The sequence below is a fragment of the Nanorana parkeri genome, unplaced genomic scaffold (assembly GCF_000935625.1).
Source record: "Nanorana parkeri isolate BGI_ZX_2015 unplaced genomic scaffold, ASM93562v1 scaffold5, whole genome shotgun sequence".
In the NCBI taxonomy this organism is placed as follows: Eukaryota; Metazoa; Chordata; class Amphibia; order Anura; family Dicroglossidae; genus Nanorana; species Nanorana parkeri.
In genome coordinates this window covers 1,750,196-1,770,204 of record NW_017306273.1, presented here as the reverse complement: position 1 = coordinate 1,770,204, position 20,009 = coordinate 1,750,196, and the positions used below count along the sequence as shown (strand labels likewise).

Genomic DNA, 20,009 nt, shown 5'->3' with positions numbered 1-20,009 from the left:
GGGGGGGGTCTGTATGATCATCTCTAGTCTTGTAATTTTATTATATATGATTTATTTAGCGCCAACAGTTTGCACAGCGCTTTACAATATAAGGAGAACATTACAAATACAATTTAAGACAAGATGGTAAGGAGTGCCCTGGCCCTGAGGGCTTACAATCTAAAAGGGAGGGGCCAGTGATACACGAGGAGGTAGCTGTATGGGGATGAATTGTTTGAGAACGTAATAAGAGAAACCCTGCATCCCCAGCACCTCTGTAAATGTGCTGCACTCTTGACAAGTGTATTTCCAAGGGTCTGCTGCTGGGGATGCCTGAAACTTCTCCCCAAGCAGGGAGAAACGGGGGAGTGAGAATCCCCTGGGGGTAAAGTTAACATTTTTGGTCACCATAGACTGCTGCCTGTTGAAATGAAAATGGGATTTTAGATAATAATTACAGGATGGGTTAAATAGCACTATATAGCAATCGTATATATACACTTGGATATATTTTTGTGGAATTTTGCATTAAACTTTATTGGTGCCTCCGAACCTTATAAGTGATAGGTGCACTTTACAGAAGGGAACAGAAATCCATTACTTATAAAAAGTATCTCTCTAATTACCAGCCATAAACGTGTTTTGCTGCGTTTTTTTCCACATAAAAATAATTACAAATCAAGCAGATTTGAGAATATAGCTTCCCGTCTGTAGGAGGCAATATAATTCCACACAGTGACGCGTGTCTGTGATATATTTGACAGACAGCGTCGTTATCTAGGCGTCCTTTTTATTATTTACTGTGTAAGCTCTCCAGGGACGTGGCGATTATTGAAATTATTTAAATCGACTCGGTATAAACTATCTGTTTGCTTGTGCGCCCCTGACTGCCCGTTGATTAAAGAGCATTGTATTGTTTTCCGGGCGGAAATTGCAGAGGATAAAATAATAAGAAAAAAAATACAAATGCATTAAAAAATGTCAGAAGTGTCATCCCGTGACTTGACGGAAGATCGTTCACCAGAAGCTCTTCAACTTGCGGAGGCTGAATGTCGGTTCACATCTCACAACGGCTTACTAATTGTATATGAGGAACACAAGGTTCTGGTACTTAAGACCATTACGGATACTGATCCACTTGTCGGAAGAAACAACTGCTTATGACCTGAAGTTCTTGTTTTCCCTACCGTTTAATTGCTTCCGATCAATGTTGCAGGATCAAATTAACCCCTTGTCGCCAGTGCTTACTTGAAGAACTCCATTAGACCTGCATAAGATGTGATGATGTTGACAGTCCTTAGATTGCCAGAACCTCAGGGAAGAAGAGGCTGTAGAGAAGGTCTTGCCAGAGCCCAGGGAAGAAGAGGCTGCAGGGAAGGTCTTGCCAGAGCCCCAGGGGAGAAGAGGCTGTAGGGAAGGTCTTGCCAGAGCCGAGGGGAGAAGAGGCTGTAGGGAAGGTCTTGCCAGAGCCCAGGGGAGAGGTGGCTGTAGGGAGGGTCTTGCCAGAGCCAGGGGAGAAGTGGCTGTAGGGAGGGTCTTGCCAGAGCCCAGGGGAAGAGAAGCTGTAGTGAAGGTCTTGCCAGAGCCCAGGGGAGAAGAGGCTGTAGGGAAGGTCTTGCCAGAGCCCAGGGGAGAAGAGGATGTAGGGAAGGTCTTGCCAGAGCCCAGGGGAGAAGAGGCTGTAGGGAAGGTCTTGCCAGAGCCCAGTGAAGAAGAGGCTGTAGGGAAGGTCTTGCCAGAGCCCAGGGAAAGAGAAGCTGTAGTGAAGGTCTTGCCAGAGCCCAGGGGAGAAGAGACTGTAGGGAAGGTCTTGCCAGAGCCCAGGGGAGAAGAGGCTGTAGGGAAGGTCTTGCCAGAGCCCAGGGGAGAAGAGGCTGTAGGGAAGGTCTTGCCAGAGCCCAGGGGAGAAGTGGCTGTAGGGAGGGTCTTGCCAGAGCCCAGGGGAGAAGTGGCTGTAGGGATGGTCTTGCCAGAGCCCAGGGGAGAAGAGGCTGTAGGGAAGGTCTTGCCAGAGCCCAGGGGAGAAGAGGCTGTAGGGAAGGTCTTGCCAGAGCCCAGGGGAGAATAGGCTGTGGGGAAGGTCTAGCAGCCCGGCGGGACCAAAGATCAGGGGAGTATATCTGCATTATTTGATCTCCCTAGACAAAAAGAGCACTTAACCCTTGCAGTGTGTTGGTAGCCCCACTGCAAGGGTAAGGCTGGGATTTATCCAGAGTTCTTCTTTAATGGCGGGAGCTGGGGATGGGTTTCCAGTCATATGATCACAGTGGCAGCCAACCACACGATTAGGAGGCCGTCCCTTTCTCCTAATTGTAAAAAGTGACCCGGAACTTGGCCACTGTGTTGGGAGCACGCATTCAGTGTGCATCCAGCACAAATCTGTGGACTTCTACATGAGGTGGCCTTTTTGCCACTGCATACATGTGTGGGTTGGTCGGTAAGGCGTTAAGCTTGAGGCCCAAGTAAACTTTTAGTTTAAATCAGCTAATTACATTTCTTGGTGTATCGAAAGTCTGTAAGTTCCATTTCTTTAGCTAACTGCTAGAGCCAGAGTAGAAATGCCTGTCCCTTGCCAGCATGGTGTAGAGGTGGCCCTTGTTCTCTGTGTGGAAGCAGTGGTCTCTGGAGAGGTAAGGCACACCCCCTGCTGAGGTGGAGCTAGAGCTCTCCAATCAGCATGATTGCAGTGCTTCAGACCTTACTCAGAAGGGGGCGTGTCAAACTGCAGAGAGACCACTGCTTCCACATAGAGCAAGGGTCCTTCTCAAGTTATGTCTATATTCTAAAGAAAACTGCACTTTGCAGACCTTGTTTTAATGGACCTGGAATGTATTTATCGGATGTAAAGTGAATGTTCAATTGGGCTTTAACTCTGTGAAAACCCCCTTTTAATTTAAATTTACCCAGACTACCCCCCTCCAGCCAATCCCCCCAAAATCCCCATTTACCTTCCCAAATCTTCAATCACATGACATGCCAGGTCCAGAGTCTCCCTTCTTCTAGACTGCAGAATGGGAGGATCCTCCTTTGGGTGCTCACGTCCCTGTCTGGTTGATGGGAACACTTGTCATGGGTTGTTCATCGGTATCAAAACGTGGATTTATTTTTGTGTTTTCTATATGTCAGTCTTTTCCTCCCAGTTGTAATATAATGACTTTCTGTTTCCTTTCAGTTTCTTCACTACAAACTGTGTATTGCAGTTCTCCTCACGGGGGATCAGGCCCGGCCTCACGACAATGCTGGCACGGCATCTAGACAAAAACACAATGGGATACGTGCAGTGGCGGTGTGGTATCCAGTCTGCTATGAACACTAGTATTGTGCGGGACACAAAGACCAGTCATTTCACAATGGCCTTTCAGGTAAGGCACCGATAACCTTGTAGGCTTGCTTAAAGACCCAGTGCAGTGGTCAGCAACCCTTGACAGCTTGAGAACCAGATTCCGGTCTACCTAACAGACTAGTGGACACACTGCTCAGTGTTTGTTACTTTCTAAAGCTGGCCATACACCTAGAGATTATCTGCGGATTTTCTATGGTCAGATGGAAAAAGTGCAACAGATTCCTCCATCTACGCTAAACTGTGTGGCTGGAGAAATCTCCCGCTGGGCCAAGGTTAAGTATCTTGCTAGTCGGCCCCGCTGGCTGTCAAAAAACCTGAACTATCTGATTGGACGCAGGCATTGTTCAGGTATTTTGACAGCCAGCCGGGCTGACCTAGCAAGATACTGAAGCTTGGCCCAGCGGGAGATTCCTCCATCCACACAGTTTAGTGTAGATGGAGGAATCTGTTGCACTTTTTCCATCTGACCATAGAAAGTCTGGACATAATCTATAGGTGTATGGCCAGCTTTAAAAAGGAACATAAACACTGAGCTCCAAGTCCTTAAAAATCTGAAGCAAAACCCAACTGCCGATCTACAATCCCTATTCAGTTTTGTAGCGTCTCCCTCTAGTGGCTGTCCGTTTTTCATGCAGTCATTCGAGTTCCCTGATCTAACACTGATGAAATGAAGTCTTGGCCACTTATGAAGGCCAGATCTTAAATAAAAGAAACTTATTTTTTTTGGCTTTGGTCTTCTTTTGGGTCAAAGGTGTACATTTACTAATGTTCTCCTGTGACCCAAAGTCAGCAGATGGCGGGTTGCCCGCTTTTTGACAGTGCAGAGCCGGGAAAGATCCCGAGAATATTGTCATTATCCACCCCGCGGCCTGATTGACAGCTGAGTCTGCCTCTCTAGATCCAGAGCCAGCTGGGCCCACCCCATCCCTTGTTTCTCCCTCCAGTGAGCGCTGGAGGAATAGAGAGGTCAGGGAGATGATCGGTGACTGACGGTCACCGCTCTCTGAAGGGAAAAGACAGTGAGCTGAAGGATCATCAATCCGTGATCACCTAGCCCGATCTATAGAGCTGGCATGTGATACCTGCAGTGTCGCACACCGGCTCTAAGTATTGGTAAGCGTACTTTTTACTCTACCAGTACGTCTCCTTTAACCACTTGCCGCTTGCCCTTAGTAAAAAACGGACGGACGGCACTGCAGCAGTGGCGGGTTGCCGTCTCCAGACGGCAGTTTTTTTCTGCTCGCGCGCGCCCCCTAGCGGGCACGCATGGGCAGAAAAGGCCCGACCATTGCACACACCCGTTACCGGGTGTGTTTCACATATAGGCGATTAGCGGCTCCATAGCCCTCCCCAAAAAAGGGTATACAATTCATTTCAGTGCAGCGCTGCATGACGGAATAAATGTCAAAGTACCGCAGCGCTGAATACTGAAAAATGGCCTGGATGGGAAGGGGGTTTAACACCGCGGATGTCAACTGGTTAAAGGTACCGAGGATATTAATAACACAGAATGCGCTAAAAGTTCTCTGAACTCAACGGACAGAAATACAAATGCTTTGGCAGGCAAAAAAGCTCCCTTTTATGTGCAGTATGTCGCTGTGTGGCTGGAGTTTCATTCTAAATTGACAAAATGATGATTGCACATCCAGCAGCTTCAGAGAGAGAAAAGAAAATCCAGGAGGAGGAAAGCATGACTTGTCAAAGTCATGTGACTGTCCTCTCCTCCAATCATGAAGGCCTTTCCGCAGGAAAAACCAGAGAGAAGTCCATGGGACCCTGAAGGCTCCACACTGCAGTTTGCATTTTATAAATAGGATGGAAAATGCAGGCCATGGTGTTGGAATAAGGATTTTGGTGTCCAATGGATAAGCAGTATCCACTCTTCACTGTAAATAGCCCCCTAAAGTTGAAGGCCTTAATTTTTTGGCATACCAGAATTTAAGTATTTATTGCAAAACCATGAAATATATTTTTCAATGTAATGTAAGCACCTGAATTGATGACAAGACACAGGCTTTGCTGCATGCATGTGTTGACAGGGAACATGCTAACAGGAGGAAAGAGCCAATTTAGCAAATCGATGACCCCATTATTGTGCTGCTGTACTTTCATTGTCCAGTCAGTAGGCTGGATGTGTGGTCTGACCAAGCTGTCTTGCCGTTCAGGTATCACAATAGCGGCTGAACAGAATTAAAAAAAATCTTTTTGCAGATAAAATGGTTCCCATGTATGTATTTGATGTACTGTTTGTTTAGCTGATTTGCCTGCAGTTGACCTTTTAAATGAATGCACACGGTCCATAACTAACTCTAAATACACAGTAACAAAATATTCAAGAAGCGATCTTGGCCTTTATGTTTAATGCTCAGATTGAAGTAAAAAGCGTTCAGCGCATATTTGATTTGATTATTTTCTGGATGCCGAGACTCCGGATCAGCAGAATTCTTTAAAATGCCCCTTACAATAAACCTATAGATCCCGCATCAGTAAATTACCACTTAATCGCTCATTCTGCCACAGAAAAGTTTGTGTCTCGCCCGTACGTAACATCCGTGACTTGCTGGAGGCTTTCAGGAAACACCCGCGATGTTCATTCCACACTGAATTTTGTCTTTCAGAGCCCGTTCCACTCCACTTAAGCTGAATTCTCTAGGCCGGGCATCATTAAAACCCAAATCACTATAACCATTCTATGAATGTTTTATGCCATTCAATTATACTTTTTAATAAATGTACTTTTTACGACGCCTTTTTGGGCTCTTTTGGCTGATGCATAGCTTTTGCAGAACCATAAATACAGAAGTGCACTACATTAAAAATACCTAATGCAGACTGCTCCGCACAGATGTCCGCCAGAGGTTTCAGTGCTTCGTTTCACTGCTAAATGGTTCCTAGCTAGGGGCTGTTTTAAAAGATCCACTAAATCGGAGATATAAGCTTCTTTTACGTGGAAGAGTTACTGATACACTTAGCTGTTAAAGGGAGACTGCCAGATTGGAACAAGTCAGAGCCATAATCGGCCCTTAAAAGGGGATTTTTAGGTTTATTGACCCTTTGCTTTCAGATATTCGCACATTCAGACCCAGATTTTCGGCTGACAGTCCAGTCTTTAAACACTTTAACAACAGCTGCTCTTGAACATTTATCGAATTCTGCTGTTTTGCTGATACTCGCTCCATGGCTCCGAGCGCCAACAATCATCCCACGTTTAAAGGCTGTTAAATCGCGTTGTTTCCCCGTATCTTCAGAAACAAATCACTTCTACTGTCGTGGTAAACAACCTGCTTCCCTATTTATAATGGGCTGGCCCTCTAGCAACTTCAGCCCAAAATTATAGCTAATTTACCTACAAACGTCAGGTGGTCATAATAATATGGCCACTCAGTGTGTGTGTGTGTATATATATATCGATCAGCAATAACATTATAACCACCTACCTAATATAAAGTAGGTCCCATTTTGCCACCAAAACAGCCCTGACCCGTCAAGGCATGGACTCCACTAGCCTCTGAAGGTATGCTGATCAGTGTATACACCAATCGGACATACTGTAACATTCTGACCACTGAGAGGTGACGTGAATAACATTGATTATCTCATTACAATGGTACCTGGAGGTGGGTGAGATATATCAGGCAGCAAGTGAACATTTTGTCCCTGACGTTGATGTGCTGGAAGCAAAGAATATGGGCGAGCATAAGCATTTGAGTGACTTTGACAGGAGCCAAATTGTGATGGCTGAACCACTGGGTCAGAGCAACTCCAAAACTGCATCTCTTGTGGGATGTTCCCGGACTGCAGTGGCCACTACCTATCAAAAGTGGTCCAAGGAAGGTGAACTGACGACAGGGTCATGGGTGGCCAAGTCTCATTGACGCACGTGGGGAGCAAAGGCTGGCCCATGTAGTCCGATGCAAAATAGCTACTCGGATTGCTGAAAAGTTAATGCTGGTTCCGATAGAAAGGTGTCTGAACACACCGTACATCACATTTTTTTGCGTATGGGGCTGCATAGTCGCAGACTGGTCAGGGTGACCATGTTGACCCGTGTCCACTACCAGAAGCGCATACAATGGGCAGGGGGCATTAGAACTTAACCACGGAGCAATGAAAGAAGGTGTCCTGGTCTGATGAATGACATTTTCTTTTACATCATGTGGATGGCTGGGTGCGTGTGTGTCGCTTACCTGGGGAAGAGATGGTGCCAAGATGCACTATAGGAAGAAGGCAGAGGCAGTGTGTTGCTTTGGGCAATGTTCTGCTGGGAAGCCTTGGGTTCTGCCATTCATGTGGATGTTACTTTGACACGTACCACCCACCTAAACATTGTTGCTGACCAAGTACGCCCCTTCATGGAAACGGTATTCCCTAGTGGCAGTGCCCTCTTTCAGCAGGATAATGTGCCCTGCCACACTGCAAAAATGGTTCAAGAATGGTTTGAGGAACACGCCAACAAGCTGAAGGTGTTCACGTGGCCTTCAACATTGTCCACTGATAGTCCACACACCCAGCAAGGTATATGCAAACCTCCCATGTTCATTTGCCACCTCTCCACTGCAGGAATCCATACAGCGTACACTCTGATATTGGAGCTTTCCAGGATGGCATTGCTGCCCCTCCTATATAACAGTATTCGCGCCAGGCAATTTCCTACATAGGCACGAGCTGTCACATGCTCCCCCCATACCTGGAAGACCCACTCCACTAGAACAGCTGAGCAAGGGCTCCAATGGTTTGTGGAGGTGGCAAGGGAGCGTGGATGGTTAAGTATACCTTGCTTGGGTCAGGGAAGTTATCAAGAGGAACTTTATATTTCCCTTAATGAGTAAAGTAACAATGTCCTTTTAAGACTGAAAGGAACCACAATTTCAGAGAATGTCAGGAACACCCCAGAATAGGTATACACTGTATGTCCATGTGAGGTTTGACGCATCTAAAGTGTTTTGTTCACCTCAAGTTACATTTGAAAAGATTGAGTTAAGTAATTTAGTATTTTGTTTTCAGCTTGGAATCCCGCACTCCTTTGTAATGGTCAGCTACCAGCACAAATTTCAAGATGAAGAGCAGACACGAGTCAAAGGATCCATAAAGTAAGTGTGACGCTCCTCAGACATCCGGCTTCCTTCTTCACTGTACAGTATGCCGCCGAATTCCATACACCACGCTCATTAGACGCTTACAGGGTAATGCCCTTACCACATCTGTACACACTGTAGGGCCAGTTTTGGATGTAAGTCAAGGCTATTGGTATGTTTTTTCATTTTTATAAAGGCATGGGAGAACTTTGAGAGAGCGCACATAAATGTGGAGAAAAACCGAATGTCCACAGCAGGCGTTGAGCGAAGGACCTAGTGCAAGGGTTGGCAAGCTCCGGCCCTCCAGCTGTGATACAACTTCAAGTCCCATGAGGCATTGCAAGACTCTGACATTCAGAGGCAGAAGGATGATGGGATTTGAAGTTTCATCACAGCTGGAGGGCCGGAGTATGTCGATCTAGTGCATTAAGCCAAAATTCCCAGCACCATATTCTCTTTTTAACAGTGTTGTCTTGCATTTAAAGTGAGCCGGTCACTTGCTGGCAGACTTTGAAGCAGAATCACGCGGAAAGAGAAGAATACAACTCGCCTTTATGGCGGTCTTCTAGAATAACATTTGCTCTCTTCATGAGTTGCAGCAACTTCACAAGTCTGGGTGTGTTGGATAAGTGTGTACCTCGCTGCACAGTCTGGTTCCTCTAGCCGAACCCCTAACTCACTGCGGTGTCCTAAAGTGACAGGGTTGGTGAGAGGTACTACAGTGCACAAAAAAATGTTTTAGAGCTGCAGGTTACATTTTCCTTTAAACCTGATCTGCAGACAGTTCTAATAGACACAAATGATTGCATCTCTGTATTAAATGCATAAGATTTTTTGTATTGCGCTGTGTAAGTACCTGAATTTAAATTGATAGCAACCTTTTGCAATTCCCCTATACAGCAGTGCTCAGATCAGAGTGACTGGAAAATGAGCTCATCAGTCTGCTGCTTCTCCTTTCATTGTCCAGTCACAGGTTGGAGGAGGGACAAGACCTGTGAATGTGGCTTAACTGCAGCAGGGGAAAAATCAGGTCCTCTGCCCTGCTGTGCAGTACTTCTGTGTTAATCTCAGGACTTGATAAACAGAAATACCAATCATTCGGCAGCTGTAAGCACTCTCTATGTATTTCATATGTGTATTTAGCTTTTACCCTGCAGTTCAGCTGTAAAGTAAACCTATACCTTGTATAGGGATCCCGTCTCTATAAATAAATGACCCATTCAAATGCCTGTCCATATGTTTGGTTTATTTTGATTGGCCGATAGTTTTGCCCGGGGTGAGATGTAGTTCAGGGATCAATCACGGAATTGTATTTTTTTTATATTTTATATGTATCTGTGCCGGGGCTTTGGGGATCCCCGAGACCTGTTAGCATAAACTTAGAATGCAAGCTGACTTCTGGTTTAGGTTACCACATTAGGAGGTACGGTTAGTGTACAGCAGGGGTAAGCAACCTTGGCACTCCAGCTGCGGTGACACTACAAATTCCATCATGCATCTGGTAGTCAAGACTGTGGCTGTCAGTCTTGCAATGCCTCATGGGACTTGTAGTTCCACAACAGCTGGGGTGGTGAGGTTTGCCCACTGGCTGTGGTGAAGCTACTAATTCCATCATGCATCTGGGAGTCATGCCTGTGGCTGTCAGTCTTGCAATGCCTCATGGGACTTGTAGTTCCAAAACAGCTGGAGTGGTGAGGTTGCCTGGTCCTTGTCGACTGGGATGTGTGGGGCCAAATTCTGTTTGTCTATCAAATGCCAGAGCAACCAATATTAGGTTTGATTTTCTGAGCCTCATGCCTGCGATGGTATTAAGTGAGACGTGTCTGCTGTGCTCATAGCTGCCAATCGTTTACTTCATTCCTGTAGAAGGAACATTTTAGCTAAAATCTGATTGGTTGCTGTTTGCAAAATGTCATTTTACCACTTTCATAGGCTAGCCCACAAGTCGCCGTTCCTGCGGCCAGCCTTGCATTCCCCCCGACGTGGAAATAAAGCAGACTTCTGATTTATCTGTAATATAGAGTATCTATCCCCCGTCCTTGTTACATGGCATTTCCTGACCTTTTATTTATCCAGCTTTCATTGCTGTAGTTAAGCCAGATATACGAGATTCAAACGGGCATTATCCTCGAAGTGGCGTACCCGCAGTGAATGAGCATGACATCTAGGGATTAGTCCTTGCTCGCAGTGTGCTATCAAACCGCTCACTTCATCACACCATGTCAAGGCTGAGAAGACGAGAATGTGTCCCCCATTGCTTTGCTCGCCCCGTACAGCAGGTCGATGTTCTGACAGTGAATTATGAGCCTATTGCAATCCAATTAGGATTAACCCTGTGGTGATCCACTAATAGCGCTCTGATTATTTTCTCTCTACACCATATTGATTCATTTGTTGTTTAATCCTCTCGGTGTCAGAAGGGTGAGCAGAGCAAGCAGGTGCCACGGACTCCTGGGACACTGCGTCTTCAACCTGCAGAGCTCTGAGGGATTGGGGGCATTTAGAGGGGATCACCTGACCCAAAAGGCAAAGCTATATGGAATTGATGAAGTTTCTTCAGATGTTCTGGATGTCACTCATGCTTGACATGACTCTCCCTGCAAATAACTCGACTAAAAATGATGCTTTTAAAGCTGAACTCTGGGCACAAAAGCTTTATATCTATTCCTCAATAGCCACAAAGGATATAAATCCATTTTGTGTTCCCCTAATACCTTAGCAAAGCTAATTATTGCCTTGTAAAAGTAACTGTGACATCACTGTGCTGTGCATAGCCTTTGCAGAGCTGTGGGAGGGACACAGCAAACCCCACCCACTACAGACTGCTGAAAACTACAGGAGGGGTAGAGACAAGACCAGTCACGCTGCACATGGAGGGAGATCAGCAGTGACCGGTCTGCATTACAGGAGGTTGTGGAGACGAGACCAGCCACCCTGCGCATGGAGGGAGATCAGCAGTGACCGGTCTGCATTACAGGAGGTTGTGGAGACGAGACCAGCCACCCTGCGCATGGAGGGAGATCAGCAGTGACCGGTCTGCATTACAGGAGGGGGTAGAGACAAGACCAGCCACCCCGCGCATGGAGGGAGATCAGCAGTGAGCGGTCTTTATTACAGGTGGGGCGGAGACAAGACCTGTCACCCTGCACAGGGAGAGAGAGAGCAATGAGTGGTCTTTATTACAGGAAGCTCCTGCACAGAGGCAGTGGTCTGATTTGGAAATTCCCTTCACTTTTGGGAAGATTCCTGTTGCAGCTCCGGGATAGGAAGAGAAGAGATATCTCCCCAGCAGAACAGACAGCAAGAAAATAACCTAATGGGATTATACTCTTCTATACTCTACATATACTTTTAAGTTATGCATTCAGTAGTCTGGGATAAATAAGTTTTTATATTGGCTTCCTATAAGCTCCTGGAAACAGCCTTGGGAAGGGGAGGATTAGCATTCTGAACCCATCAGGGCTCTATTGCTTTGCACAATGCTGTCAGTCTAGCACCATAAAGATACCCGCAGGAGGGGAGAGCACAGAGTTCAGTGAGCAGCAATTACTTTACTGTCTATTCACAGGTGAGGACCAAAAAGCAATCTTTTAACATCTTTTTTTAGGATTATTAAACCTTCAGCATGTTTTTGCATATATCTACAGTTAGCAAGCAGTAGATATATGCAAAAACTTTTGAAAAAATACCTTTTCAAACAGGTTTAAACTTACCTGTGACTTTGCCGCGTGTTCCCATCCGAACATCTGAAAAGCCTCGGGCGGGCCGCAAACGATCTAGGGGCGGGCGCATGTGCAGTTCAGATGTTCGGCTGGGAGATGAGGAGACACACAAGGTAAGTCTATGGAGCAGAGACACCGTGGGATAGGAAGTGCCAGTTAGGACAGAGGAGTCAGCACTGGATCAGAGATCCGCACCAGCGCTGGAGGGACATCTGAAAACTACAGGAAAGAAGAAGATGATCGGATTAAGAGGCATGATTTAAGGTCCCTACACTAACGGGGGGGGGTGTATCCTTTAATGGCTAGATATGATTTATGTTGTTTTAATTAACATGCAGTGAACCCATACTGGTTATGATTTCACTGTACTACAAACTGACTCAGAGGGCTTTAAGATTCGTTTAGTCCCTTCTCACCATGACCTGTATGATTGTTCTGTCTTGTTGGGTCCTAAACCCCACTCCATAGAAGACATGGTTTCCATACACTGCACTGATGATGGCCTCATATATCTGTATGCAGTTTGGAATAAATGGCTCTCTATTATTAGGCTATACTTACTCTATACACCAGAGGTTCTGAATGTACATCTATCTGACTGATGGGGCGTAAAGGAATGATTTGCAAGTCTTATTTTGGGGATATGTGATGTAATGAGACATGTAAATACCTTCTGTTCTATGAAGGATTTACTTTGCTACACATTAATTACCTATGCTAATAATATGTTTATATTCATGAAGTTATACTTAGTCCAGTATACCCCAACCACCAGTGTGTCACATATGTTATCAAAGTAATGAATGAAGTGAACCTGACCTGGCCTAAAATCTTTTTAAGGTGATGAAATGAGGAACCTTGTGCCGAGAAGTTCCTTGTGTTGGTCTATAAATCAATCCCAGTGGAGGCCTCTTGGCACTAGGCATATAAAGCCTCAGCTTCTTCCTAAGATGTGAATTTCTTCCATTTTATTGGTATGGGGCTTGGCTACACGATAGTAGGAGGTAGGACCGCGTTTACAGCCTGGGCCTAGGATTCCAGAGGGCCCCAGTGGGACACAGGGATCAGTCTTAAGACAAACACTGGTACTTGCAGACACCACAAAGTGCACCTTAGAAACCGTTTAGGCCAAGTCAGGTTCATCTGGTGGAATGTGCTGTAGCATGACTGTATTCAAAGGGACGCTGTCACCTTGCCCATTGAGAGTTAAGTGACAGTGTCTTTGCAAAGGGGCCCCCTTGACCCGCTGATATTCACCTTGCCTCTGCTTCACCAGTTTGGGCAGAGTTGGCTTAACATGAGTTTTTCTTCCTTTTTTTTTAGGGCTGGGTTTTTCGGGACCTTGGTTGAGTATGGAGCAGAGAGGAAAATTTCCAGACACAGCGTGTTAGGAGCTACTGTCAGTATTGGTGTGCCACAAGGGGTGTCTCTAAAGGTCAAGTAAGTCTTCATCAGTTTTCTCTTTTGTGAATTAACACTGCCCAAATCTATCATTACGAGGTGTATTTGCATGTCAGTATGTGTGGCAGATGCTGCAAAGTGGCAAAGCTTCATGTTGCCATTCCAATTTCTGTGGCAGCATGTAGACCAGGGGTGCCCACAATTTGTGGTGTTGAGATCTACTTTTCAAATGACGAGCTACATGAGATCTACCAACGAAAAAAAACCTCCCTTGCTCTCTCTCTCCTGGCTGTCTCTCCTTGCTCATCCTCCTGGCTGTCTCTCCTTGCTCATCCTCCTGGCGCTGTCTCTCCTGGCTGTCATTCCTCATTTTCTCTCCTGGCTGTCATTCCTCATTTTCTCTCCTGGCTGACATTCCTCATTTTCTCTCCTTGCTCTCTCCCCTGGCTCTCCTGGCTCTCTCCTGGCTCTCTCTCCTGGCTCTCTCTCCTGGCTCTCTCTCCTTGCTCTCTCTCCTGACTCACCTTGCTGTATTTTGCAACAGGCTGTGTAAACTAATATTCTTTGATGTAATACATAGCACTTCAACCACCAGTATCCACCAGAAAGGTGTCAGGGAGCTTGGCTCAGCAGACTTGGGCTAATAGGTAATCATGTGTGCACAGCGAAATAAATATACCAAACTGGAATAAAGGGGCCGCCATTCACACTCTTCCTGATCTACCAGCATCAGCTTTGAGAGCTACTGGTAGATCACGATCTACCTAATGGGCACCCCTGATGTAGAGGATCAGTTTTCCAATCGTGTAAAAAGAAAATCCCTGTTTTACTTTTTCCATTTGCAATTGCATTTGCGATTTATTGTGTAAACATTTACAATTCCATTTAGTTAATCAGCCAATTTATATCAGGTCCATCCATGGACATACAGGTCCATTCCAGTGATCGCTTGTTTGCAAAGCCAACACGTTTTGGAGGCTTATCAGGGTTTACATATAACGGAACACAAAAGAGAAACAAGGAGTAGAAAAAAAGTTGTGACACTGATTTATATACAGGAATTTTGTGTTACTTTTGATCCTTTGTATTACATGTTAGGCCGTTTACAGAGGGCAGAGCTACAGCCCCCAGAGCCCATTGGATTTGCAAACAATCTATCTTTGAAATAACCCTGTAATTATCACTGTGTGGTGCTCAACATTATTTTCACTTAGTATTTTTATTTCTTTGTCCCTGAAGCAGATTTCATATGACTGTCACTATGACAAGCCCTGGTTAGTAGTAAAAACATGACAGGGGTTTTAATTAGGGATGCAATGATACCATTTTTCGGTATCGAGTTCGAGTACTGCTATTTATCTGATGGGAATAGCTGATACCGGTACCCGCCGCCCGGCTTCCTGATTGGCCAGGAAGCTGGCTTCCAAGCCAATTAGTATTGAGGAAGCTGATTGGCCGGGAACACGGCTTCCTGGCCAATCAGCATGAAGCCAGCTCCCTGCTATTCTGCCGACTCGATGCTTATGGCTGGGAAGCTGGCTTCCCGGCCAATCAAGAAGCCGGGCGGCGAGTCATTATCCGCTACCTGGCTTTCTGTTTGATCATGAAGCCTGCTCCGTGTTCCCTCGCGGCACTGCCGGTCAGAGGAATTCTCCCTCTGACGGAATGTTCCGGTATCGAAGGTAAGTATTGGAGCATTTGGGTGCTTGCAAGTACTCGTCCAAATACTTGGTATCGGCTCGTCCCTAGTTGTAATACTTTTGTACTCTATCTTAAACAAAAATAAAGTAAATTATTATTATTATACAGGATTTATATAGCGCCAACAGTTTGCGCAGCGATTTACAATATAAGGAAGACATTACAATCACAATACAATTCAAGACAAGATGGTAAGGAGGGCCCTGCCCCTGAGGACTTATAACACAATAAAGTAAATAACACAATAATAGTTCAGACTGACGGACACAAACTGTGCTGTGAACTGGCAATGTTTTTTATTATTATTAAAGTGAATCTGTGCTTTGCCCTCCATTGGTAACAGGTTCACTTTAATGCAGCCCTCCCCAGCAGCATATACCTTCCTTTTTGTTCAGCTGCCAGGAGTGAAAGGAAAGCCCTGGGTAAGCGACAAGTCGCTGACACGGGGGTTATGGACTCCCCTGTTATAACGCTGATTGGCCCCGTGTTGTCACATGAACTGGGGCACATGCTCCTTCATACCTGGAAGTATCAAGTATTTTCTTCAGCAACGGTGTAGTGAAAGAAAGGTAAGTATATGCTTTTGGGGATGGGGGGGGGGGAGGGGGATTAAAGCAAGCTTGTTGTTGTGCCCGGGATGGTCAAAGTAGAGGTTTGCTTTTAAAGAGTTTGCAGCAATGAACAGTTCTGCTTACTCCAGGCCTTACTCTCAATTAAAAAGCCCACTCCTCGGACTGACCAGCAGCATGAAATGAACAGTCTTGTTGTGCGGGCCGGCCAGCGGCTGCTTATTACATGGCGGCATATCACAAGCCGGGAGATAATAGATGTGTCAAGTGATGCACTCCGGGGTCAGATGAGATCCAGCATGTATAAATGATGGGTTTTTCCTCGCCTGGCCGCCAGCTTTCTCCTTGCATTAATCTATTGTTCTTCTTCTTTGTTCCAGGTTGAATAGAGCCAGTCAGACATATTTCTTCCCTATCCACCTGACGGATCAGCTCCTTCCCAGCGCCGTGTTTTATGCTACCATAGGGCCCCTCGTTATCTTTGTGGCCATGCACCGGCTTATTATCAAGCCGTACCTCAAGGCACAGAAGGAGAAGTGAGTACATTGCAGCCATCCTGCGTATAACTCAGCCAGACAGGCACCGGGCGCATCTCATGGATCAGGCTTTGATGCATCGGTTATTTGTTATCGAACCGGCCAAATCATTTTACGTAAAGTGTTGCGTCGGTGTATCGGCCTGAAAACAAATGAGATTTGCAGATTTGATATGACGGCCTGCTCTGGAGGAGGGGAAGCGGCCAGACGGTCTGTTTTTAACCACACATTTATCCAAACCTGTCTTAAAGTTGAACTCCAGCCAAAAACATGTAGCTGATGCAAATATTTGTGTGTTAGCTTCCAAATTATTAAAGCTGAACTCCAGGCACAAAAACTCAAATTTAAATATATTCCTCAATAGCCACAAAGGATACAAATCCACTTTGTGTGTACCAGATGTCTTCACAAGCCTCAGTATTAACTCGTAATAGTAGTAGAGACATCATTGCCCTACTGCACTTAGTATGTGCGGCGCGCAGAGCTGTGGGAGGGACTCATCTGGTCGTCCTGCTACAGGCTGCCGGCAGAAAATTACAGGAGGGGGTGGATACAGGACCAGTCACCCTGCACACGGAGAGAGCTGCAGTGACCGGTCTTCATTACAGGAGGGGGCAGAGACGAGACCAGTCACCCTGCACAAGGAGAGAGCTGCAGTGACCGGTCTTTATCTCAGAAGACTCCTGCACAGATCCAGGATGTGTTTCATGGTAGATTAACAAATACATAAAGGAAAGAAATTAAGTGAGAAAACACATGTCCCTTGTATTTGCCTGTATCTCTTTAAGAGTATGGCCAGGCAATGGACATTCAAACATTTACATATTGTTAACAAGCAATAAAGAAAATGTAAAACAAGCCCTTGCTGGCCTCTGTAGCTGTAGGTACTGTGGAGCAATTCATTCTCAAAGAGAAGCACTGTAGTCGTTCAAGTCTCTGCAGCTCATCTCTGCCCTCTCTCCTGTTCTGTGCTTACAATAGAGATTAGAAGGCTGGCATTCTTGACATGTTACTGCCGGGAGAGGCTTCTACTGCAATAGCCACCTCCTCTCTGGTACTGACTCTGACTCACCGCTCTGAGGTCCTCTTCCATGCTAAATAATACCCAATATCATTCAACTTAATTCCTTGGATCCCCGGGAATCATGGAGACGTGCCTCCTGGGTTGCATCACAAAGCCTGCCTGGGCTCACAGTACTCCTGTGTTGAACCCAACTCATGTCCTGTGTGCCAATGTCTGCAGCATTCAGTACTGCCCACCCCCAGATGAAGAGGACCCCGTGATGCCCTGTGACTGGATCCCTGCAAATCCTGTATATTCAGAGATTAAACAATAAATGTTGGGGGTGGAGGGGGTGCATTAAAGCTGGAGTTGGGTTTAATAGGAGGCATGCTTATTTATTCTTTGGGCCTTTTGAGGAGGTTGCCGTAGAACTTTCAGTGATTTGCAATGGGCAGCCTGATCTCCCAGGTAAAAGTCTCCTCGTATTTATGTCTTAATTATTAGGGAGCTGGAGAAGCATCGGGAAAGCTCTGCGTCAGATATATTACAGAAGAAGCAAGAGGCAGAGGCGGCCGTGAGTATTTCATTTACATAATCCTTTTACTATGTAAATATTTCAGTGATAAAAGAAGCCAGGGGAGCGCATTAAAGAGAACCTGTCATCCGGCTTGCCATTATAATTTTGCTACTTTATTGCATAGTGCCCGGCGCTTTAAATACAGCTCATTAATAGCTTTTCCTGTGTTTATAGTGGGACTAAATCCTAAATGAAAACGGGCCTAAAGTCGGCGTATAACCGCCATTTATTTACACGTATGAATGTGTTATTAGAGAGTTCTTTATCTGTAAGTTCTGCATTACTGGGAGTAGATTTTTTTAAAGGTTCTTGAGGAAAGAGTTGAAGCCCATGTACAGACAAAATTGGAAACCCCCTTTCCATACCTCCCACCGCGTGCCCAAGTGGACAAGAACCATCGTAAGACAACCTAAGCCCTTTTTAGGTCACCTGAATTCACCGCCACTGTAGTCTTTAGGACCCTGTGAGGACCCCACCGATGGATCCAATGGATAGTGTTCATGCCACCAGGCAGCGACGTGGGCACCCAAAGAAGGACCCCCTCCCACTTTTCAATTTAGAAGAAAGAAGACTCCGGTCCCAGCACATCATATGATCACCAGTTTCAATAAGTATATGGGCTTTTTAAAAAATTGACATTACTGGGGGCGAGGAGCTAGAGGGGGTATTGTTTGGGCATGGGGGGGATTTACTTATTAGACTTCAGCCTATGGCTGTTACATGGAGTCAGTCACATTCTCCTCCTCTACATCGTTTTTCTTCACTCCTCCATCATTACAGGGTTATTCACTAAAGAGTGAAGAGTTTGGAGAAGGCAGGAGAAGGGAACAATCTAGGACAACATCGCTGAACTGGAAAGTGAGCTGAATTGGAGATCTTTTCCAAATCCGCTATATTGTCCTAGAATCTAGATTGTTCCCTTCTTCTGACTCCTCCAAACTCTTCACCCTTTTGGGAATAAACTTGCTAGTTTTGGGAGCCAAAGGGAATATCCAGTACTTGGGCTTGTGACTCGGCACTGCTATACAGGGAGTCCATAGACCTTTCTTAGCTTTGAATGTACTGCTGGGGAGGATTTAAATTTAGGTGAACCTTCATGGGTGCAGGTTCCCTTTAAAGGAGAACTATGAGATGAGTGATTTCCATTCACCTCATAGTTCTAGCCGACCTGTGACAATGAGACTGTCACAGGTCGGCTCAGTAGATCGGGAGGTGAGCGAACACATACCAGGTTCGCTCACCTCTCGATCCTGTCACGGCTCTCTGCCGTGACAGGGGGAGGGCTGGATTCCCCTCTCCCCGCTCCGATCTGCCAGCGCTGACTGGCGGAACGGACGGGGGAGGGGGCGGGTACAGCTGGCTCTGCCTCTAGATAGGCAGAGCCAGCTGTCACTCACGCAGCTGGGCGGATCCCGTCATCTACGTCGGGATCCGCTTCGGCGTCTCAGTATAACGCAAGCTGTAGCTCGCGGTATACTGAGCTTTGGGTCACGGGAGGACGCTAGTTTGTGTCCTCTCGTTACCCTAAGAAGAACTATGGGGAAAAACACTGACCCCATAGTTCTCCTTTTAAGCACTCCCGTTACATGTATTTACCAAAAAAAAACAACTAGTTTACGTTCTATTGCGATACTTTTAACTCTCACCTTTATTTTTGTCAATCAGGTGTGTTTAATGCAAGAATCTGTGCGGAGGATAATTGAGGCTGAAGAGTCCCGAATGGGTAATTGCAATATTTTTTTTTTAAATGTTGTCCATTCCTAAGATTGGCCATAAAACAACCTGACCCTATCCCAGCTTTATGGGTTCAGTAATTGGGTGAGGATTTGGTTCTTTAGAGCTTTCTTGGTGGACGGTGAAAGCTGACAATGCCATAGGCAATGGTAACACGCTGAGAATTTCCAGTTTGTTAGAAAATCTTTGTGCTGGCAGACCTAATCTTCACCTGTTCTCAATGAACAGAGAAGAGGAAGTAACTGGCCGCACTTGTGCCACCTCTTTAGGTAAATCGTCAGAGGAAACGGGATCTGGGTGCAAACCAGGTCGGTGTGTCCAAGGGGCATGTGTTGAGGGATGCTGCAGGGGTGGTGAGGGGAGCCAAAT

The 20,009-nt window shown here is 45.9% G+C and overlaps 1 protein-coding gene across 1 annotated transcript in view; it reads left to right on the top strand.

Moving 5' to 3' along the window:
• DNAJC11 (DnaJ heat shock protein family (Hsp40) member C11) overlaps positions 1 to 20,009 on the top strand; it is a 117,092-nt gene that overhangs the window by 93,656 nt on the left and 3,427 nt on the right. The window contains exons 8-13 of the mRNA XM_018576915.1: positions 3,152 to 3,341; positions 8,327 to 8,412; positions 13,443 to 13,559; positions 16,171 to 16,326; positions 17,834 to 17,903; positions 19,572 to 19,629. Of these exons, the coding sequence (XP_018432417.1) occupies positions 3,152 to 3,341; positions 8,327 to 8,412; positions 13,443 to 13,559; positions 16,171 to 16,326; positions 17,834 to 17,903; positions 19,572 to 19,629 (677 nt within the window). The remainder of the gene's footprint in view (positions 1 to 3,151; positions 3,342 to 8,326; positions 8,413 to 13,442; positions 13,560 to 16,170; positions 16,327 to 17,833; positions 17,904 to 19,571; positions 19,630 to 20,009) is intronic.